Here is a 23,703-nt window from a genome sequence, read left to right as displayed (position 1 = left end):
AAAAAACCTACACTAAAGGCCGACAAAGCAAACCCAGAGAAAGCCCCCTAAGTAAAACAGGCTAAGCCTGCGCACACTGCACGGCGAAGGGCTAACCCAGCAGGCCTGGGCTGTCCACACCCTGCACATTCCAAAGCCAGGTCTGGTTCCTGGGACACAGCCTCTCAGCCCTTGGACCATCCTGCTGCAGAAGAGTGTCCTGTTGGCTTGAGGCCTAGGGGCTGAGCAGGAGCTGGTGGCAGCAACAGGATTTAGGGTGGAGGCCCTGTGCCACGCAGCAGCAGCGTGAGATCTGGAGGGGCGCACAACTGAGTCACGAGGGTCAGCTACGCAGGCGCCCCAGGCCTACACCAACACCCTCAAGTACAAACCTGGACACCAAGGCCCGAGTGGGCCTCTCCGTCTGGCGATCCCTCACGCCCGCTGTCACCCACGGCTGCCGGCAGAGCTGGCTGTGCCCACACGGCCACAGCAGAGAGAACAGAAGCCTGGCATGTGTGTCGTCTGGACTTCTCCCCGTGTGCCTTTCACCTTTGCTAATTTTAACCTGTATCCCTTAGCTATAATAAACTATAACCATGAGTAGGATAGCTTTTCTGAGCTCTGTGAGTCCTTCTAACCAATCATGGAGCCCGAGGGTGGTCTTGGGGAACCCCTGAACACACAAATCTAATCAAGAATCCGAGAGGGAACACGTATACAACATTCCGAATGAGGAAATGATGTTATCACCTTTGAAATTACAAGAGTACTAAATTAATAGGAGTTAAATACATATATTTAATCATACATACAAGTTGTATATGCGTACTCCATGTTATACTTAAACATAAATACTCATGAATTACATACTATAAAAAGTGCATCCTACACATGTAACATGTACACAGACCCCCACTGGAGCCCGAGTGCTCACACCATGCTGCACGCCACAGGCACTTCACAAACACTGGACGTACAGTCTTTATCCTCAGCCACAGAACTCACAACTCACCTCTCTGATTCTCTTGATCTGAACGTAATTTAACCGCCCCCAATCAAGTTCATCCTTTAAATAAAGGCACAATACTCAGTGTTAGTGAACAAATTAGAGCGAATTTGGCTACCATAATACATCTACGTCATCCAAAAATAGAAATCAGAAAGAACATGTACACCAACCGGAGAAAAACCACAGCTGACTCTTTAAAAGGGAACTTTAACCTTAACGCGAGTAACTGTTAATAAGGATATCTCTAGACATGGAAATTTAAACACACAAACCCATCAACAGTCTTTTGAACCTAACCAGTTTAGAAGAACAAAACTTGACCAAAAAAAAAAAAAAAAGGAGGCCTACATGTTGAATTCTTTTAAGCCTACTCTCTACAACCGAGCTCACAGCAAGAGGAAAGCCTTCAGAGTTCTTAGCTGTGAGCGGGCTCCCTGAGACCCACACCTGCAGGCACTGAGCACTGGCCACTGAGGAGGCTCCCGACCCTGCAGAGCATCATGGGGACTCGGGCGGAAGGCCACCACACGGCAGGGCTCTGCGCGCTTCCCAAGGCTGGGAGCCGCCCCTGCAAGGGACCACTGCCAGCAAAGACAGGCCTTTTGCCCTAGGACTGCCTGCTCACTGTTAGAACCTGCCGCCCTCTGAGGACAGGCCACAGTGACCTCAGCTCAGGCTTGGCACTCTCCTGCGTCACCTGTGGTGGTGAGGCCAAGGGAGAAGCGTTGGGGAGTCTCCCTGAGTCCCTTACAACCAGCTACCAATGAAAGAACCAACCTTTGGATGCCGCAGCTCTCCTCTCTGTCTGCAAGTCTGCCAAGCCTAAAAATAAATGACCCAGTTTCAAAAACACTTTATTAGCTAATTAAAAAATTTTAAAGTCTCATTTCAACACATTTTGACTACAGAAAACTTACAAATTTAATTTTTTCCATTCAACTTCATAAAATTCAACTCCCACCCCCATTTACTTCTTCCTACGTGGTCTGTTTCATGTTGGACATCAACAAGCCTCACGATGCTTTCAGCAGAGACAGGGCTACGGTAGGAAAATGTACCAACAATCCATGATAGTTGCTTTCCCTGCCTGCACAGAGAACACTTACTTTAAACGCCTCGACGAGTGCAAGACAGTCACTCTTACTATTGCCAGAGAAATTCACTTTGTTCCTATAAACAGATAACAGTGTCATGCAACACCATTAAAACAAAGTGACTTTTAGAAATAGGAATATTACGTACCTGTACCCATCAAGATGCTGCCTAAAAGGCATTGCAAAAAAATTTTTCAAAGAAAGAGCTGCCGCTAACAAGAGAAAAACAAAGACGAGGCGAGATGGTTAGAGTGGCATTCCACACCCCTCCCGGCGGATTTCCGTGCGCTCACACTTACCTATAATAAGACATTCATCTAGACATCCAAATACGTGTCCAAGGACTATGAGTTTACCGAGCTGTTGATTAACAGGAAGCTGGGCTAAGACTCTTCCTAAGAAGGTCAGTTCGCCATCATGGGGGTTCTCATCTTCTCTTTGCACACTCACTGCAAGTGCACCAACCTTTACAAAATAAGTTCACCCTGTTAGCAAGCACTGACTTCTTCTTGCTCCCTTTTCCCTTAAGGTAGGGAGTCTAAACAGGAAATGCAGACCAAATTCTGGTGATTACGATTCTAAAAGACATCTAAATTGACTTATGAAAAATTGATGCTACCAAAAAATAATTCTCTTAATGCTTTTAAGAACTTAGACTACATTTTATTATTTTTTAAAGGGCGACACTGCGAGGTAACACTCAAGATACGCCCACAAAAGTCTACCTCACTCACAATTTAACAAATATTGCATGCACCATATGAAACCAAAGGCCTAACTAACACATCATGGGGGTCACGCACAACGCAACGTATTGAAACTGTCTGTGGGGAGAAACTTCCTTAACTTGACAAAGGGTATTTCATAGAAACGCAAACTGGAATCAAGATAAAGGCAAATGCCAGAGCACCCCCAACTTCGAGGCCAGAAGCAGAGTATCTATAGCCCCAAGAAGTGGAATGCCGGCAAAGACCAGGGCTGCAAGTAGCAAGAGCACAACGTGAGCAGGGTGTTGAGTCCAGGAATCCAAGGAGGCAAAGCAGTTTCCAGCAAGGGATGGAGCCCCTAGAGGATGGGTGGAGACAGAACCGCAGGGAGAGAGCGCAGGAGCTGACAAGCACCACAGGCACATGCCTGGGGGTGGTGGGGAACTGCTGGGAATCCCTGCACATCAGCCTACAGCAGGGCACTTTAGACAATTGACCCGCACAGCCTTCGAAGAAGAAATGTGCAAACACCACTTGGCGTTAATTACTTTAACATTTGCAGAAAGGTGTATTTAAGAATAACCATTCAAGGGGTGCCTGGGTGGCACAGCAGTTAAGCAGCTGCCTTCGGCTCAGGGCGTGATCCTGGCGTTATGGGATCGAGCCCCACATCAGGCTCTTCTGCTATGAGCCTGCTTCTTCCTCTCCCACTCCCCCTGTTTGTGTTCCCTCTCTCGCTGGCTGTCTCTATCTCTGTCGAATAAATAAATAAAAAAAATTAAAAAAAAAAAAAAGAATAACCATTCAACATCATCATACACATCTCTTCCCCCAGCACTCCCCGTGGAGCCAGCACACAGCAGGTGGGGGAGGGAGGGTTGGATGAGGGAGGGGAAGCCAGCAAAGTTGAGAGCCTCAGCAGGACAGCTAACAAAATTAGGGTAAACAACAGGTATGGAATCTGCAATCAACAATGAGGCAAATTACACATTCTTTGTCAACTTTAAAGCTATCCACATTAGGAAACTTCTGAAATTTACCCAACAAAATCTTAGCTTTTCCCAACACTGATGTACATCAGACAGATGTACCTCCTTTAGTAGAAGGATGGTTCGTTCAATGTCACTCAGACTAGGTGGAGAAAGGGCGGTTGCCAGCAAAGCTCTTGGTTCACCCAGGTCCAGCAATTTCACTTTCAATAATGTGCTTCCTAAGGGACAACGCTGAAAAGAGCAAAAATTTAGAAATAATAAAATAACAAAATAATTAACCTACCCACATGACCAGTACTTCAGACACAGAAGCAGAACAGAGGAGGAGAAAAACAGAAAGAAAAACAGAAGATGGGAGAGAGAGATGGAGGGTGAGAGAAGGAGAAAGAGCATGACAGAGACAAGAAAAGGTGACAGAAACAGGGGAGGGAGAAGGGGGGAGAGAGAAGGAAGAGAAAGATGAAGCAGAGAAGGAAGAAGAGAGGAGAGACTGAGAAGAAGCAAACAGCCAACCAGACGTTCATGAGCTATAAAGGGGTTGTGGAGCCCAGAGACACGAGGAACCACTCCTCCCAGGAGAAACTGAACACTCATGTGAAGTCCTAGCAGAGTGCCTGGCGCTTAGTAAATGGCAAGCCAGCACTGCAAGTAAAGACTAGTTTGGGGATGCCTGGGTGGCTCAGTCATTAAGCGTCTGCCTTCTGCTCAGGTCATGATCCCAGGGTCTTGGGATCGAGCCCCGCATCGGGCTCCTTGCTCAGCAGAGTCTGTTTCTCCCTCTTCCCCTCCCCCTGCTGGTGTTCCCTCTCTCGCTGTGTCTCTCTCTGTCCAGTAAATAAATAAAATCTTTAAAAAATAATAATAATAAAGACTAGTTTGGTCAGATGATGATTTTTCTGGAATCAAAAGTATAGAACACCTAAAATCATACTACTTAGACAATTCAGGAAAACTCTGTCTGTAAAAAATTAACTTTGAAAATGACCAGAGAGTATTACCAGCATCTCGGGAACGACGTGGTCAGGGATGGAGCTGTCCCAGAAATCCCTGTGGATCAGTCTGTAACAGCACCCTTTAGATACTCGCCCCGCACGGCCTGCGGAGGGGAAGCAACCAAACACAATTTGACATGAGTCACTTTAACGTTAGCATAAATATTTAAGGATAACCACTAAATACTAAGGAAAACCTTTGTTACCTTCTGCCAGACTAGGGCAGTAAACACTTTAGAATAAACGAGCGTCAGGAGTCCTCGTACACAGGCGGATTAAGCGCTGACTTCTACTCCGTGATCTACAGTATAAAACCCAACTGTATTTCTAAAGAAACCAACGTTGGCCCTGATATCCAATGGAAATCAAAACATTTTAAATTTAAGACACTTCCTGCAAATGCAAAGCTCATAATAATAAAAACACAAAAGTAAAAGTTGGTGGGAGCGGGTGCGGCTCCCCCAGTGACGCGGCTATGGCGCAGGCTGTCAGCACCTGCCTTGGGCTCTTTGCTGCTGTCACCTGTCCTCACACCTGTGTGAAGGCAACCGTCAGGACAGCTGCTTCACACGACATGAGGGACCCCACGCACAGGGCTCGGAGTCAGGCCTGGCCTCACGCACCACTGAACGGCTCTTCTCTTGCAACTGTACTGCGTGTGGAGTGAAAACTCCTTTATCCCAAAACAAAATAAAATCTCCCAAGGAGAGAAAATGGGGCAAGGGGGAAGAGTGTCCCTAATAAATACCCAGCTTCACAAAATGGGGCAGCCCAGGGAGGTTCTTTCCTTCCCCACACGTGGAGTCAGGAAATATGGAGGGGGAGTGTGCCCTCCTACCCCCCACCCCCACCATTTCTCCTGGTAGATCCCCTCCCCATCGGGAGGTCGAGTGGTGAGTCCAGACTTCAGCACTGCCATCACCCCCACCCCGCACCTACCTGCACACGACAGGACTGTCTAAGTAGAAAACTCCAAGCTAATGACCAAAAACAAAAGCAAAAACAACTCCTAGAACCGATTAGCAAATTCGGCAAAGTCACAGGATAGAAGAATGACACACAAAAGTCAATCACATTTCTATACACCAGTAATGAACATGTAAAAACCAAAATTAAAAATGCAATGCCGGGCACCTGGGTGGCTCAGTCGTTTAAGTGTCTATGGGCTCCATGCTCAGCAGGGAGTCTGCTTCTCCCTCTCCTTTTGCCCCTCCCCTTGTTTGTGCTCTCTCTTTCTCAAATAAATAAATTGTAAATAAATAAAATATTTACAATCACTCCAAGTAAAACTAAATACTTAGGATCTTTATGCTGGAAACAACACAACGCTGATTAAAGAAATCAAAGAAGACCTTAATAAATGGAGACACACACACTGTGTGCAGGGACGGGAGGACTCAACAAACACACCCATTCTCCACAAAATGACTGACAGGTTTAACACAATTCCTATCAAAATCACAAGATGATTTTTTTGCGACCTAGACAAGCTCATCCTAAAATCTGTATGGGAGGGCAAAGTAGAATAACTCCGGCAGTTTTGAAAGTAAAGAGTAAAGTGGGAGAAGCCTGTCTGCTGTAGGTGACGTCTCGCCACAACCAGCACGCTGCCGGTGAAGGGAGAGACACGCACGCCAACAGGACGACACCAAGCACCCAGGCACACACAGGTGTGCCCCAGCGACACTTCACCAGGTGCAGAAGCCACTCCGTGCAGAAAATTCAGTGGTGCTGAAACAACTGGACATCCACAGGCAAAGAAATGCACCTCACCCCGCACCTCACAAAAGTAATTACAAAAAGTAGTTCAAATGGGTCGCGGACATAAATACAGAACATACAGCTAGAACACTCTGAGAAGAAAACTCCGGAGAAACACCTGTGCGAGCCAGGGCGAGGGGAAGCATTCCTACGCGTGACCCCAAACGATCCACGGAAGGAAAAACGGATACACTGGACCTCGGCCAAATTTAAAACTTCTCTTTGAAAGAGCCGTGAGGATGAAAAGAGAACGTACAGAACGGAATGGGAGACACGCGTGCGAACCACACACGTAACAGCTCACACAGGACTGGTGTGGCGGCTGCATGGAGAGCTCCCAAGCCCAACAGTCAGTGCGCACACAGTGCAGCTGTAAAACGGGCTCCGTCGAGAGACACAGAGGACAAGCCGCTCGCCTCATCTGTCCCAGTCACAGGGAGCCGTGCTTACACACCTGCAGTAACAAGGCAGGCTGGCGACGACGTGCAGCAAACGATCACACGCGCAGCTGGTGGGGACGCGAAACAGTGCGGCCGCCACGGCAACGGGGTGGGGCAGTTTGTTACAGAACTCACCACGTGCTCCCCGTGTCCCCCAGTAATTGCACTCCTGGGCTTTTATCCCAGAGAAATGAGAACTAACGTCCACACAAAGCCTGCACGTCCATATCCACAGTGGCTTAATTTGAGATCGCCGAGAACCGGAGATACTCAAATGTCCTTCCACGGGCGAATGGCACAATGGGATTCAGCAGCAAGAGGAACTCCGGATACACGCAGCAACTGCACGGGTCCTCAGGAGGTTATGGTGAGCGAAGAAAACCCATCTCAAAAGTCACCTGCTGCATAACTCCATGTGTCCAACGGCCTCGCAACGACAAGCCCACAAACAAGAGCCCAGCGGTTGGCAGAGCACGCTGGGGATGTGATTACAAAGTGGCAGCACTGGGCCATTCCTTCCAGGCAGCAAACAGGTCTGTGTTCAGACAGTGGTGCTGATACGAGTCTACACACACCATCAAACTGCACAGGACACACACCGGAGCGCGTATCAAAGTGAGCAATGGCGGCCTGTGGCTAACACGTTGTACCTACATCAAGCGCCTGACTGCAGCTGCGAGAGCTCCCTGCTAACAAGCTGGAGATGGTGGGGCAGGGGTTCAGGGGACTCTATGGACAATTCTTGCAACTTCTTGTAGGAGAAAGAATTTTTATTACAGAAATCTTGAACATACTGAAAAACAGACAAAGGCTAAAACTCCTATAATCTCAAGACTTCCCCAAAGATAATCACTTTAACATTTTTGGGTATTTATTTCTAGTCATTTTTTCTGAGCGTGGGTTTTTGTTTGGGGGGCAGTTCTGGGTAGAGAGGTACATAACTCAACATCCAGTTTTTCCACATGCCCAAGTGAGAAGCCGCTACTGCCCAGATGTGAGTGGCTGCTCGGTCATTCGGTCTCACTCCCCCTCCAGGCAAGCTGGCTCAGGACAGGCAGCAGAGGTGCGTGTTACGGACGCGGACGCAGCCAGAGCAGGGCCACCACTGTCCCTGGTCCAGTGCAGCCCGGACAGCCACCGTGTACTAACTCACAGGGTGGGATGAGGGTTTCACAAGTTCACATCAAACCCTCCATGGATGTTGCCTCTACTCTATCCAGGATGCAGCAGCTGTGCTGCCCAACAGGTATTTCGGAAAGGCCCTTCAAGGCCCTTCACCCACCCTCCCTGCAAGTGCTCTAATAAACACAAGCCACCCCTCCGTGCACACTGAGAATGCTGCCCCCTGGGGCCCGACCCCCACAGGTGACAGAGCAACCTGTCCAAGCACATCACAACTGCACCTCCACTGGGGTCAAAGGCCTCCCACCCCAACAGACCCCTGCATACCCTCAACTCCCCAGTGATACAACACGCGCACATCACGGCAAATGCGGGACCCTTTATGGAACCAATTTGGAAAAATAACCCTAGAAGGATCAGGACTTGGGGAGAAGTCAGAGGAAGGATTACCAAAAGTTAATTTAAAATGATCAAAAATTAACCTGGTCTCCGTAACTATTCCCCAAAAACTTTCTGCATTCACCGCAAAAACCGGTAGTGCTGAGATGAACAGATGCTTGTCTGTTACACACAAAAGCTGCCGCCTGACTCTACGGACGAGAGGAGAATCACAGATCTAAATGCAGAGTCTGATGACAGAAGTCACTGCCGCTGAAAACTTCGAACCGGTTCCAGGGAACAAAGTATCAGCATAAGGGTAAAAATACAAAAACCAAAAATTTTGAAGACACCCGAATGTGCCACAATTCATTACCGTGCGGGACACGCACGCCTTACCTTTTCTCTGATTACAACTGGTTTTAGAGGCCCAGCTCAATCGCAGACTCTGATAATTGGTATCTTCATCACAAACCAGAGTTCTAGTCAAACAAAAATCTATAACTGTCATTTAAAAAAAAGGAATGTAAACACCATGATAACAAGAAATAACTGTGTAACAATCACAATGCATAGCGACAAAACAGTATGAAACACACTCTTTAGAATCAGGGCACGTATAGAAGCTCTGCAAATGCACGGCCACTCCTTACTGCCCAGGCTCACATTCTTTGCTCTAAGGACTGGGAGCCTTTGGGCATAGAGGACATAAGCCCTGTGGACCCAACATGCCATATGAAGAGCCTGTCTGGACTGCACCCAAAAGAGCACGGTCAGAGGGGCACGACGACGGCAGTGCTGGACTGCAGGGGCTCAAATCCAGGGCAGAGTGCAAGCTGCTTGGCTTCTCAGGGCTTCAGTGTCCTTATCTGTGGGACCCAACTGATGGAAGCCCCTCCAAGTCCCCTCTGGACAGACCCTCCCTGTTTTGACTGTAGAAAGCAGGCCAGGCTGGCAGGCCGGGTGCCCTCTTGTCCCCGACTCCTCACACGCTGGGCCTGATGGAGCAGCATGTGTCCTCTCCACCCCTCCCTGCTACTGCCCTCCCAGAAAACCTCTGCCTTGTTCACTTCACCACCACCACTCCCCTCTTCTGGCTCCCCAGTCCTCACGCCCTCCAACGCTGCTCCCACCAGAATTTTTGGTGACTTTCATGCCCAGCAAACAATGGAGGCATCCCATCAACTCCCTCCGATCATCCTGTCCTCCACCCTCCACCCAGGGCCGTACCTGACACTGGCGTTACAGTGACAGAAAGCGCCCCTCTCTGAACCAGAATTATCCTTCCTCTCCCTGCCTCCAGGCCTACACAGCTATCCTTACTCCCTGTACATGGCCCCACGATCTGTCCATCTTACGACCTGTTAGCTGTCCCTCCATTTGCTACCTCCGGTCCTCCTTTCCCTGCTGACCAAACTTAAGATCCACTCCCTGAAAGTATTGGGAACTCTGTGCCTTCCCATTCTGATCTGCTAGTCTGACCAAGCACAGCCCAGGCCTCCGCTGCACAGTTCCTGGAGCCAGAGAAGGACAAACCCATCAGGCCAGCAGATGGACTGCCGCCTTTCTATTCCTGGCCACTAGGCTAGAGTGGCCCTCAGGGGACACAGCCCCTGGTCCATCAACCTCACCCCCCCAAGTCTTTAGGGTCCTGTCAAATCTCTACGGCCCCCTCATCTCACTGTGTGCTAACGTCCATGCCTCTGGCTCACTGGGGGAAGCCAAGGACGTAGAGGGCCTCGTGAGCTCCCTTGGGCACCTGTCCTCACACTCCAGCCTTTCCCTGGGAGCAAAGGGAAACCACCCACATGCACACAGAGGCCAAGCACCCATGCGGTGCCCCATCGCATCCCCTCTGCCCTTCACAAGGACGAGGCCACAGCAACCGGGCCCTCTCTCCTGCATCGTCCTCTGTACATTTCCCGTCACCCAAGGAAAGTGCTGCTCAGTCTCCCGCTGGTACTGGAAATGTGTTCTGTTGGCTCCAGCTGCTGTTCAGCTACCGCCCTATTTCTTTGCTCCCCTTTACAGCAGAATGCCTCAGTGCTGACTTCACTGCCTCCAACGCCTCTCCCCTTCCATCCTTTTGTGACCTCCAGCAAAACTGCTCTGGTCAAGGTCACCAATGACGTCCATGTTGCTAAATCCATAGCCAATTTCCAGTCTTCTTCAAACCTGACCAATCATCAGCATGACATTCTTGTCCACCCCATCTTCCTCACAACACCTTCTGATTTAGTGTCTAGGACTTTGCTGGCTGTCCCTCTGCAGCTCCCCATTACTGCCCATCTTTAAATACCAGAAACGCCTTCACCATGTGCACTCGCTGGGGAGCGCGGCCACCCGTGGACCGCTGGTCTCCAGGCTACACAGCAGACTATTCCTGGACACACAGCAGGTGTCCCCACCTTACCTCTCCATGTCTCCCACAGCCCCGCACCAGATCCCCCAGCACACCTCTCCAGAACTGGCCACTCCTTACGTCCATCCCGCCAAATGCCCCTGCAAACCACCACGGATTCTTGCCCACACTAGTCGTACCCTCCTCACTTGGCACCCCCACTCCCCTCAGCCCCGCTGTAGTCTGCCCTTGGATGAACTGCAGGCAAGTCATCCCTATTCTCAGAACTCTCTCACCAGCAAAACCCAAAGGCCTCACATGCCCTAGAAGGCCTGGTACCCCACCCCTTTACTTCTCTGACCTCTCCCTCCAACCACTCCCTTCCCACGCACCTGGTCCAGCTCCCCAGTCTCCCTACTTCCTTTACCAGTCTTCCTGCACTTGCTTCACAGACTTTGCACACTCTGTTCCTCCTACAAACACTCCTCCCCAAGCCCCCACCCCTTCCCTGGCCACTCCATCAACAACCTCAGTTGCCCTTCCCCACTACCCCCTGCCCTCTCTACTTCGTCCTCTTAGACACACCATCATTTCACATACTGCATGTCTCATTTTATTTGTCTTTCAATTACCTACACTGAAGGTATCTGAAAACAAAGACTTTTGCCTGTTTACTATTTCTCTAGCAGCCAGAATCATCCCTGGCACAGAGATAAGACACCGTCATTCCCCAGGTTTACGTGTTTATCTGTCCACCCACTCTGTCCCCTTGCTTCTCCTCAAACCCATTCCCCAAGCCTGAACCACGTCTTCCCATGGCTCATTCCTCACTCGATTCAAGTCTTGTTCAAATACCACTTCCTCAGCAAGATGTTCCCACATCACCCTGTCTAAAAGACCATTTTTCCCAATAACTATAACCCTCTGTCTGATGCACTCTCCTACACAGCACTGAGCTCTCCCTGAAACGATCCATATTTTTGCCTGCTGTCTGTCTCTCCCACCAGAACACAGAACACAGCACACAGCACACAGAACACAGCACACAGAACACAGCACACAGCACACAGAACACAGAACACAGCACACAGCACACAGAACACAGCACACAGAACACAGAACACAGCACACAGCACACAGCACACAGCACACAGCACACAGCACACAGCACACAGCCACCATGAGACAGGGCTTTGGCTAACTCATCACTGTCCCCCCAGCATCAAGAGCAGTGCCTGGCACAAGTGAAGCTTCAAAATATGAAGTAATAAACTTAGAAAATCCATTAATAAAGCAATCTCACAAAGTAATCATATATGGAAAATACCAGATTATGAGTAGCTTCCCTCTGAGTTGACACAGTAACCCACTAAGCTACCCTGAGTGACAGATCAGCCAAGCTCCTGCCCACGCCCCTCCCTCCAGCCGCAGAACCCAACGTGCGGCAGCCCCAAGCTCCCCTGTCCACAAAGGCCTCACAATGCCCCAGAGGAGGAGGAAGTGGTGAACTACAAGTATGGAGAAACTTCCAAACAAGAGATGGGGACGAGGAGGAAGATGAATTCCTGAGGGGCAGATCTGCCTACAAATACTACAGTTCACACTGTGGGGAAAACCGAGAGGCAACTTACCGTATTTGACATCTGGAACTGTGACGGAGCTCTCTGCGATGTTGGTGGACAGGATAATCTATCAAACATCAAAAACAAGGCATCTGACATTCCTACTGTACACTGGAAACATTAGGCAAAGATGAAAAAAAAACACCTCAAGCTCAAAAATTATTTAAAAGCTTTTTAATGTAAATATTGGACTCAAATTTTAAAATTAATAGTTTAACTGTTTTCTACAAGCTACAACTGCTCAGGGGTCCAGGAGGGGGGTGGGGGACTTGGTGCAGGGTGGGCTCCCAGCTCTGCCCTACACCAGGGTGGGGCGTTGTGCCAGTTACTTACCTCGTGGTTCTCATACACGGCACGCACGTAATAATGAGGATGGCCGCCCCAACAGGGCTGTTGTGAAGATCCCAGGAGTTAACAAGGGTAAAGTGCTCAGAACTGTTGCTGGCATGAACCGAGTGTTCAATAAAGAGCACCTATCTCCTCGTACTGCTCGCACCCAGGCACAGCGCCAGGCACTGTGCCACTACTGCAATGTTAGTCCACACACACACTACTACAATTCGCCTTCCTAACTGTCTGCATTCAAACAACACAAGTCTCAGAGAGGTGATCTGCTCAACGTCACACAACGACAGGTGACAGGGACTCACGCCACCTCTCTGCCCAGGTCCACACGCATGATCTTACCTGCTACCCCTCTTCCTGTGTAATCCCTCACACACAAAGCCTGGCAACACAGCAGGTGCTTTAAAACGACAGGCAAGAAGCCAGGCAAAGATAGCTGTCCCCAGCCTCCGATGTGGGACTTCAGGGGTGCTGGCAAAAAGCACAACCAAGCTAACACACAGACGAAGGGCTGGGCCTCTGACGGCACTGGCACACCATGCAAGGTCATGGCTACCCTAGAGTCTGAACATCTGTACTGGAAGCAAGGAGGCTGAACTGTGCATGAGACGCTCCTGACCATCTGAGGCAGCTCTAGAAGGGCTGTGCTAAGACATTCCCATGGTCCACACATAACCTGAGATTAAAGAAATCCTCTTTAACCAGGACTGAGAAATGTGGATTCTTTTTTTTTTTATAGTAATATATTTTTATTATATTATGTTAGTCACCATACAGTACATCCCTGGTTTTTTGATGTAAAGTTCGATGATTCATTACTTGCGTATAACACCCAGTGCACCATGCAATACGTGCCCTCCTTACTACCCATCACCAGCCTATCCCATTCCCCCAACCCCCTCCCCTCTGAAGTCCTTGCTGCAACATGGACGGGACTGGAGGAGATAATGCTAAGTGAAATAAGTCAAGCAGAGAAACAATTATCATATGATTTCTCTCATCTATGGAACATAAGAACTAGGAAGATCGGTAGGAGAGGAAAGGGATAAAGAAAGTGGGGGTAATCAGAAGGGGGAATGAAGCATGAGAGACTATGGACTCTGAGAAAGAAATGTGGATTCTAACCAAAGCTGCCAGAGCAGTGCTGCAGACGCCAGAACAGTCCCACAATCTGAGAAATACCAAAGAGTAAAAGACATCAAAATCCACTAGCAACAATGCCCAGAAGTTGAGGAAATTTAAAAATGTTAGCAACTGACTTGCAAGATAAAGGACAAAATTAACAACATACCTGGCTCATCAGGCAATTATGTGCTTAGGGAGAACCACTAGCTACAGAATACAGGATCCAAATAAGCTGAAATGTTAGCATTCTCCATTGGTAGAGTCTCTAAGGAAAAGGTACCCAAAGTGCTTGCAACTTGCCTCCTGGGTTCCTACCTTTCTGTACCCAGGAACTGGACTTAAAAACACATTCTTCTGTTCTTCTAGAGTCACACTTGAATGGAGCGGATAAACCTGTAACCTAGGGAACAGATTAATGAAATAAAATGTCCATAAAAAGTAGATGTATATGAGAACACAAAAAAATGACTAACTGTTCACTGACACGATCAGACAGGAACAAAACAATAATATATTGGTAAAAACAAAGCTGCATCATTTGAAACACACCTTTTGTGAACCATGTTTGTGAGAAGTTCGTGCATATAGTTTATTTCACCCAGACCTGGGGAAGAAAAAAAAGAAGTGGTGGGGGGGGAGAAGGATGTATTTATTACTGAAAAAAAAAACAAAAACAAAAAAACACCTTTAAATTAAAATGACATCTTTTTCAAAAAAGGCCCTACCAATTCATTTTATTTGACTTTGTTATTATCCTCTTTGCCCAATTACATCACAATTGCAAATAAAAACATACAATGACACTGATTACTAGTAACTCAAAAATATGGGGAAAAACTCACACTCTTCCAGTGTTTTCCTTTGTACAACAGTGACTGCCTGCAAGTGTGACCATCTGAGAAATTTTACATTTCTTTTTTATTTCTCACTGACTTTTCCAAATTTCCTACGATGAACATGCTACATTTTACAACCAAAAAAAAAATAGTTTTTAAAAAGTCTTGGTCACAGAGATATACTAAATCATTTTCATTAGGTTTAAGAAACGTCTATTGATACGTAAAACTCACGTGCTTTTCGGTCATCCTGAAGTATCAACCCTATAATGGGGTTGAACTGTGTCCCCCAAAGAGATGTTCAAGTCCTAGCCCCAGTACCTAAGGACATGATTTTATTTGCAAACAGTATCACCGCAGACATAATGAGCTAAGGTGAGATCATACTGGAGAAGACAAGCCCTTACTCCAATACGACTGGTGCTCCCTTCAGGCGGAGGGAGAGGGACAGACACAGAGCATGCGCGCCATGTTAACAAGGGAGGCAGAAACAGGAGGGACGCCAAGAATGGATGGAAGGTGGCTGCCAGAGGCTGGGAGAGGCAAGGGAGGACTCTACCCAGAACCCCAGAGGGAGCAGGGCCCTGCCAACACCTTGATTGTGGACTCCTGGTCTCCAGGACAGTGAGAGAATAAATTTGTAGTCTGAAGACTTACAGCTCATAGCCCTTTATCACAGCAGCCCTATAAAACTAGTACAGAACCATTCCCAAAAGAGCAGAATGAAATAAACATATATCAAACCTGCACTCACATAAACACAGAACAGAAAGACAGAAATGTACGCTGTGAAATATCATTTGTTAATATTTTCTGCAGACAATGTTTAGCAGTTAAAAGGTATTCCTCTCACTTTTGGGTATTCTTAAGCCCATACCACTGTGGCTCTGCTCTGGTCATACTTTTCCTTAATATGCTGTTATGCACACAAGTCCTGGACAAATATTTATTGGGGTAAGTACAGCTCCACCCCACCGTCAGCTAATGGTTGTTTCCTGGGCACAAAACTAACCCATATCAACCTAGGCAAAACATGATCAAAGTTACAAACTCAAATGCTGCACCCCAAATTAAGTATAAGTTTCTCTTATTCAGGCTTTTTGTTCACCAAATCTACCATCACAAATATTCATATGCTCTCTATATTACCTTCCCACAACCAAAAATACGTGAATTACTGTCATAATGTTCCACCGAACTATACCACTTGATTTTTAAAAAATCAAAAACATCATTTTGAAAAAGTACAATTTAACATAAATTAATCTTTTCAGATATCTGAAGGGCCAATCTTCCCAAATATTAAGAAAGGGATGCAAGGACTCTTGTGGTGTCACAGTAACAACACTGTCATTAAGAGAGCTTAAATGTACGCTGATGGCCATACCTCACATTTATAACCATATACATGAAATAGCAAGTTTAACAAAGCCATTTATCGTATTGAAAATTTTGAAGGGGGTACGACTGCCTTCAAAAAATTAAATTCTTCGTGATCAATCACTTTAGCAACTCAAAGGTTCCAATAAGAGATCAAAACTTGTTCATGTTCTCGGGGTCTAAAAAAGACTAAATTCACACAGTGAGTACCATTTTTCACAATATGGGCTAGACACAAATGCAGCCTCCGCCCAGGTCACAGGTATGACGCTCACCTGGCAAAAACACCAACACGCTGCTACGCTCCAACACAAACTGGGCACCTGACCAGGTCTTGCTCCTGTTACGAAGGTGAAGTGCACAAACGTTAATCCAGGTGAGCACAGCTGCTGCAGTTCCAGAACCTAACAGTCCAGGCTTCTGAGTACGAAAATCTTCTGCCCGCCAGCCAGTATACCGTTCCTTCTTGAACAGAAGAAAACACAGAGGCCCCAGGACATAGCCCCACAATCACTATGGGGCCCCAAGCCCCCCGACTCCCACTGTTTTCTCCTATAAAAACTCATTATTATCTGCCAAACTTTCCCTTGAAATTTAGCTATTGTAACCTAGAATTTCAAAATACAAAACTTTAAAAATAACTACGAGTAAAACTTAAACTCAAAGCACCAGCTCGACTTCCTGCTCCCATCAAAATACTTCCTTTGTGTGAAATCAGAACTTTTGTTCTCTGCACCCTGTGAGGTCTCCTCATGCAGGCAGGTAAGGTGGTAACAAGACAGGTAAGGTCCCTGCTCTTTGGAGCTCACATTCTAGCTAGAGAGACAGACAAGAGACAGGCAAGCAAAATCAGGTGCCTCCGGCTGAGCAGTGAGACGGCTGGCAGGAACAGACGGGGGCCCGGAGCCTCTGGGGGGCGGGTCCCAGCTCACCCCCACATCCCTTCTCCTCGTCTGCAGTTACTGTTCCAGGTAGAGCCTAGATTGTTGTTGCTCCACTCCTCCAAGAAATGACAAAGACTAGAGTGAAAACTAATACAATAGGGAAAGTAAAACAACAGAGAAAAATCAATAAAAGCCAAACCTGGGTCTTTGGAAAAAAAAATCAATGAAATGGACAAATCTTTACCTAGTTTGGCCAAGAGAAAAAGAGAGAAGATTCAAAATACTAGACAGAGTCACAAATGAAAGAGAGGACCTTACTACTGACTTTACAGAAATAAGAAGGATTACGAAGGAACGTTATGGACAACTGTACAGCCACAAAGTAGACAGCTGTCATGAAATGGACAGATATCTAAAAAGACACAAACTACTGAAACTGACCCAAAAAAAAAAAACAATCTGAACAGACCTACAACAAAGGAAGAGAATGGATCGATAATTTCAAAACTACCCAGAAAGAAAGCCCAGACCTGAATTCTACCAAAGAATTGATACCAATTCTTCACAAACTTCTAAAAAACAAAACATTTCCCAACTTACTTTGTGAGGCCAGTATTACTCTGACACCAAAACCAGACAGAGACATCACAAGAAAACCACAAACCAAGATCTCTTATAAACATAAATGCAGAAATCCTCAACAAAGTACTAGCAAACCAAATCCAGCAACATATGGAAAGAATTATACACCATGACCAAATGGAATTTATCTGAAAAAAGCAAAGTTGATTTAACATCTAAAAATCAATTAATGTAATACATTATACCAACAGAAAAAAAACAAAACTCACATCATTATCTCAACAGACACAGTAAAAGCACTGAACAAAAATTAATACTCCTTCATTAAAAGCTTAAAAATAAAATTAAAAATTAAAAACTCAACCAACTAGAAATGGAAGTGAACTCCCTCAGCCCGATAAAGGTCGTCTACCTTTCTGCATCATTTTACATTTGCCCCAGCACCTTAGGAGGGGCACCGAGCAAACATTACACCTGATGGCGAGAAGCAGGTGTCCGTCCCTCAGGTCAGGAACAAGGACGCCTGCCCCTCCAGCTCTGCTGAGCACCACAGTGGAGGATCTAGGGCCATCAGGCAAGAGAGAGAAATACAAGGCATCCAGACTGGAAAAGAAGAAATAAGACTATCTCTGTTCATAAATGACCTGACCCTGTGTACAGAAAATCCTAAGAAATCCTACTAGAACTAATAAACGACTTCAGCAAGGCTGCAGGATAAAAGATCAGTATACAAAAATCAATTGTTATTTCTATATACTTGCAATAAACCATCTGAAAATGAAATTATTTCCTTAAATTCAACATCCAACATCAAAAAGAATAAAACGCAGGAGTAAGTTTAACAAGATAAGTGCAAAACCTACACTTTGAAAATTACTAAGTAAGCTACACTACCTAAGTTCAAAATGATTTTCAAGAGCGCCTGGGTGAGGGCGCCTGGGTGGCTCAGTCGGTTAAGCGTCTGCCTTTGGCTCAGGTCATGATCCTGGGGTCCTGGGAAAGAGACTCACATCAGGCTCCCTGCTCAGTGGGGAGTCTGCTTCTCCCTCTACCCCTCCCCCTGCTCATGATCATTCTCTCTCTCTCAAATAAAGAAAATCTTTTTAAAAAATGATTTTCAAAAAGCAAAAGAAACAGAAAAACACCCCATACTGGAAGACTTAACATGGTAACAGTTAAGATGGTACTACTCCCCCCACACTGATCTACAGACTCAACACAATCTCTTTCAGAGTCCTGGCTTCCCTGGAGAAACTGACATGCTTATTCTAAAATTCACATGGAATTATAAGGGACTCGGTATAGCCAAAACAATCCTGAATAAGAACAAAGTTAGGAGGGACGCCTGGGTGGCACAGCGGTTAGGCGTCTGCCTTCGGCTCAGGGCGTGATCCTGGCGTTGTGGGATCGAGCCCCACCATCAGGCTCCTCCGCTATGAGCCTGCTTCTTCCTCTCCCACTCCCCCTGCTTGTGTTCCCTCTCTCGCTGGCTGTCTCTATCTCTGTCAAATAAATAAATAAAATCNCTTTAAAAAAAAAAAAAAGAATGAAGTTAGGAAGACCCATACTCCTCATTTCAAAATTACTTCAAAGCAATGGTAATCAAGATAGTGTGGTACTAGCCCCAGGACAGATATACAGAACAACAGGATAGAATTTAGAGACTAGAAATAAACCCACACATCTATGGGCAACTCATTTTCAACAAGGGCACCAACACCGTACAATGGGGCAGGAAGAGTCTTTAACCAACAGTGCTAGGACAAATGTATAGCACACACACTAAAGAATGAAGCTGAACTTTCACCTCACACATACATAAAAATTAACTCGAAGACCTAAGACCTAAATTAAAGAGCCAAAACTATAAAACTCTTAGAAGAAAACAGGGATAAATCTTCTCAAGCCTGAACTTGGCAATGGATTCTTAGCTATGTCACCAAAAGCATAAGCAACAAAAGAAAAAGTAGACAAATCAGACTTAACCAAAATTTAAAATTCTGTGCTTCAAAAGACACCAGCAAGAAAATAAAAACACAATCTGCAGAATGTGAGAAAATATTTGCAAATCATGTATCTGTTAAAGGGCTTTATCTGGAATACATAAAGAACTCTTACAATTCAATAATAAAAAGATAACCTAATTAAAAATGGACAAAGGACTTATGTCTCTAAATATTAATACATGTATATTTACAGAGGATATACAAATTGCCAATAAGCTCATAAAAAGATGTTCAACATCATTAGTCATTATGGAAATGTACATCAAAACCACAATGTGATACCACTTCCGACCCACTAGGAAGGCTGCAAGCAAAGATCAGACATCAACCAGCAGTGGCAAGGACGTGGAGAGATCGGGCCCCTCCTAAGGTGCTGGGGCAAATGTAAAATGATGCAGAAAGCTCTGGAAACCAGTTTGGCACTTCCTCACATGGTCATATACAGAGTGACTGCATGACCCAGAAATTCCACTCCCAGGCATATGCACCAGAAAAATGAACACAGACGTCCACACAAGTACTTGCACGTGAACTTTCATGGCAGCATTATTCGTAAAAGCCAAAAGGAGAAAGAGAACCTAAATCACCATCAATACACAAGTGGATAAACAAAATGTGGTCTATCCATACAGTGGACTGTTATTCAGCCACAAAAAGGAATAAAGTATTGACATACGCTACAACATGGATGGACCTTGAAAACTTTCAGTCAGTGAAAGAAGGCAGTCACCAAACATCAAGATTGCATTCATATGAAGGTCAAGAAGAGGGAAACCTACAAAGACAGGAAATTGACTAGTGGTTGCTTAGAGCTGGGGGTGAAGGGGAAGGATAAGGGAAGAGTGCAAAAGGGTCATGGTTTCTTTTTGAGATGATGAACATGTTCTAAAATGGACTATGGTGAGGGACGCCCAGGTGGCTCAGTCAGTTGAGCGTCCAACTCTTCATTTCAACTCAGGTCATGATCTTGCAGTCTTGAGATCGAGCCGCACATCGGGCTCTGTGCTCAGCATGGAGTCTGCTTCAGATTCTCTCTCCCTCCCCCTCTGCCCCTTTCCCCCGCTTGAGCACTGTCTCTAAAATAAATAAATAAATTAAATAAATAAATAAATAAATAAATAAATAAATAAATAAAATCTCCTTTTAAAAAAGAATGAAATAAAGGGATAGCAAAGGTTTTAGAGCTAAAGATAGAAAGTAGGGGGTGCAATCTTGAAACATGACAAAGTAGAATTCAGACCCACAGCATTAAACAAGACAAAGCAGCAGACAATGTGATGCTGAAGGTCGCAATTCACAACACTCTGACAGTAACCAACAGCTACATGCCAAAAAAAATGGAGCAGCCAAAATCGAGAACTCTAGCAAAACCAAATGCCAGCGAGGATGTGGAGCAACAGGGCCTCTCATTCATTTGCTGTGGGGAATGTAAAAGGGTACAGCCGCTTTGGAAGACACTAAACTGTTGCTGTTTTTTTAAGATTTTATTTGTTTATTTGAGAGATCATGAGAGAGCGCACACAAGTAGGGGGAGGGGGAAAGGGAGAGGGAGAAGCAGGCTCCCCACTGAGCAGGGAGCCCAATTCAGGCTCGATCCCAGGACCCCAGGACCATAACCTGAGCCAAAGGCAGATGCCTAACCAACTGAGCCACCTAGGCGCCCCACTTGTGTGGTTTCTTACAAAAGTAAACATACTCACATCCGGTATGCAAGCAATCATGTTCCTTGGTATTTATCCAAAGAAGCTGAAAACGTATGTCCACACAAAGTTTGAACACGGATATTTATGATAGCTTTATTCTTAACTGCTCAAACTTGGAAGCAACCAAGATGTCCTTTAGTAGGTGAACAGAGAAATAAACTGTGGTCCATCCAGATGAAGGAATGCTGTTCAGCGCTAACAAGAAATGAGCCATCGAGCCATGGAAAGACATGGAAGAATCTTAAATGCATATTGGTAAGTGAAAGAAGCCAATCTGAAAAGACTGCATATGCAGGATTCCCAACTACATGACATCCTGAAAAAGGCAGAACTATGGAGACAGTAAGAAGGTTGTCATTGGTTATGGGGGAGGGAGGGATGAACAGGCAGAGCACAAAGGATGTGAGGGCGGTAAAACTATTCTGCTTGATATTACAAGGGTGGATATGCGTCGTCATACGCTTGTCAAAACCCATAAAACATACAACACCAATAGTGAACCCTAAAGTAAACTATGGCCTGTGGGTGATGATGATGTGTCAATTAAAACAAAGTTATGACTCCAGGGCAAGATGCTGACAGTAGAGCACATTGTACCCGTGTCAGGGAAAGGGTATATGGGAACTCTGTGTACTTTTCTCAATATTTCTGTGAACCTAAAAACTGCTCTAAAAAATTAAGTATATTTAAAAGGAAAAAAAAAATCCCTGAGTCCACTGTGACATTAAAAGCTAAAGAGAGAGAAGAGGCAGGGTGATAAAAGGGAAATTCCTCTTTATAGAATAATCCCAGGGACTAAGTGGGAGCAAATGATTACATCACACCCCCACCCTTGTGGCAGGATCATCAGTGAACACACACTACCGGACAAAAGGTTGTCAGGAAGCATCAGAGACACCAATGTTCTCACTCCAGGAGCCTGCCGAATCTCAAGCAAGATCAACGAAGAATAACCCCACCTGCTCGCAGAAGTCACGCCACAGATCCTCCAAGACTAAGAGCGTGGCTCAAAGTCAGCCGGAGCCAGAGGCAGATATTCCTACAAGGAGGGGTTAGACCAAAAGGTGACTTCTCGCTGCAGTAAGAGAAGCCAGACTCTGGGAAAACATCATCAAAATACAGAAGGAAAAATAAAAATGGTCGTATTTAATGTATGCAAATTATATCTCACTAAAGTTATTTAAATGAAAAAATTAGAAAAAGCAAAAATAAGGAAAGAACCACCTATATTTTAAACCTAACTAAACTATTTCAAGAACGAGAGTGAGGGGCGCCTGGGTGGCACAGCGGTTAAGCGTCTGCCTTCGGCTCAGGGCGTGATCCCGGCGTTATGGGATCGAGCCCCACATCAGGCTCCTCTGCTATGAGCCTGCTTCTTCCTCTCCCACTCCCCCTGCTTGTGTTCCCTCTCTCGCTGGCTGTCTCTNTCTCTGTCAAATAAATAAATAAAATCTTTAAAAAAAAAAAAAGAATGAGAGTGAAATAAAGACATTTTTAGCAAAATAAAAACTGAGAACATTTACCAACAGACTCCTAAAAAAACTTCTGAAAGATGTACTTTAGGAAGAATGAAAATAATCTAAGGAAAGTCTAAGATGCCAGATAGAATGATGAGTAAATAAAGTTATATATATTGGATAAATCTAAACACACTGATGATATAAAAATAACAAAAACTGGGGGGAGCTCAGAAACACAGCTAAAATACTACACAATGCAAGCAGGTTGGAGGGGACAGGAGACTGGATTACAGCCAACTCACTTTCAGGTCATGTGCCGGAGGAATGCGTGACCACGAGTAACTTTACACTTCACAGGTCCGTACACTTGGGGACTAACAGTAAAAGGAGAGAGGCACGGGCGTGTATGTCAGGCGTGTAAGACCACAGCCGCCCACAATCACGCTCTGGTTGCCACGAGGAGGCGGACTCTACATTCGCGGTGTCTGCTGTTCCGACAGAGAAACTCTACTTACGAACTGTACTGAAATGAGCACAGAAAGGTATTTTTTAAATTGCAGACTCTAACCACCACTTATAAACTGAAGTTGTTCCTAAGGGAAAATACGTTCCAGGTTTCAAAGGTCCTGCTAAACAAATGAGTGAAGGAAGGGGTGACAAAGGAGCCTGCCAGGAGCCACAGCATATCGTCCTGACAAACACAAGCGGCCCAAGGCTCTCAACAGCCTCTCCAGGCTGGTCCCTCCTGCTGTGCCTCACACGAGGAGCGGCGGGACTCAGCACGTCTGGAAACCATTCTCTCTTCAGGCTGTGATTTCTGGCTTTTACACAACTGTTAGTCTTAAAACTATACTTGGTTTTAACTACTTTAAAAAGTGGAAATTTCCAATAAAAAAAATTGCAACATACTAACATTACTTTAAAATATATAGCGACTATTGG

General features: G+C 45.8%; 1 protein-coding gene across 1 annotated transcript in view; it reads right to left on the bottom strand.

The window, feature by feature from the left end:
* The window catches only part of TDRD9 (tudor domain containing 9), a 114,757-nt gene that overhangs the window by 44,298 nt on the left and 46,756 nt on the right, over positions 1-23,703 (bottom strand). The window contains exons 9-20 of the mRNA XM_034642919.1: positions 16,402-16,466; positions 14,460-14,514; positions 14,226-14,310; positions 12,450-12,507; positions 8,877-8,981; positions 4,783-4,880; positions 3,884-4,015; positions 2,385-2,550; positions 2,234-2,297; positions 2,098-2,161; positions 1,769-1,813; positions 995-1,048 (exon numbers count right to left, since the gene is read on the bottom strand). Coding sequence (XP_034498810.1) covers positions 995-1,048; positions 1,769-1,813; positions 2,098-2,161; positions 2,234-2,297; positions 2,385-2,550; positions 3,884-4,015; positions 4,783-4,880; positions 8,877-8,981; positions 12,450-12,507; positions 14,226-14,310; positions 14,460-14,514; positions 16,402-16,466 — 991 coding nt within the window. The remainder of the gene's footprint in view (positions 1-994; positions 1,049-1,768; positions 1,814-2,097; positions 2,162-2,233; positions 2,298-2,384; positions 2,551-3,883; positions 4,016-4,782; positions 4,881-8,876; positions 8,982-12,449; positions 12,508-14,225; positions 14,311-14,459; positions 14,515-16,401; positions 16,467-23,703) is intronic.

This window comes from Ailuropoda melanoleuca, chromosome 14, assembly GCF_002007445.2.
Source record: "Ailuropoda melanoleuca isolate Jingjing chromosome 14, ASM200744v2, whole genome shotgun sequence".
In the NCBI taxonomy this organism is placed as follows: Eukaryota; Metazoa; Chordata; class Mammalia; order Carnivora; family Ursidae; genus Ailuropoda; species Ailuropoda melanoleuca.
The sequence above is the reverse complement of the archived record's forward strand: the minus strand, read 5'-3'. Positions and strand labels throughout refer to the sequence as shown.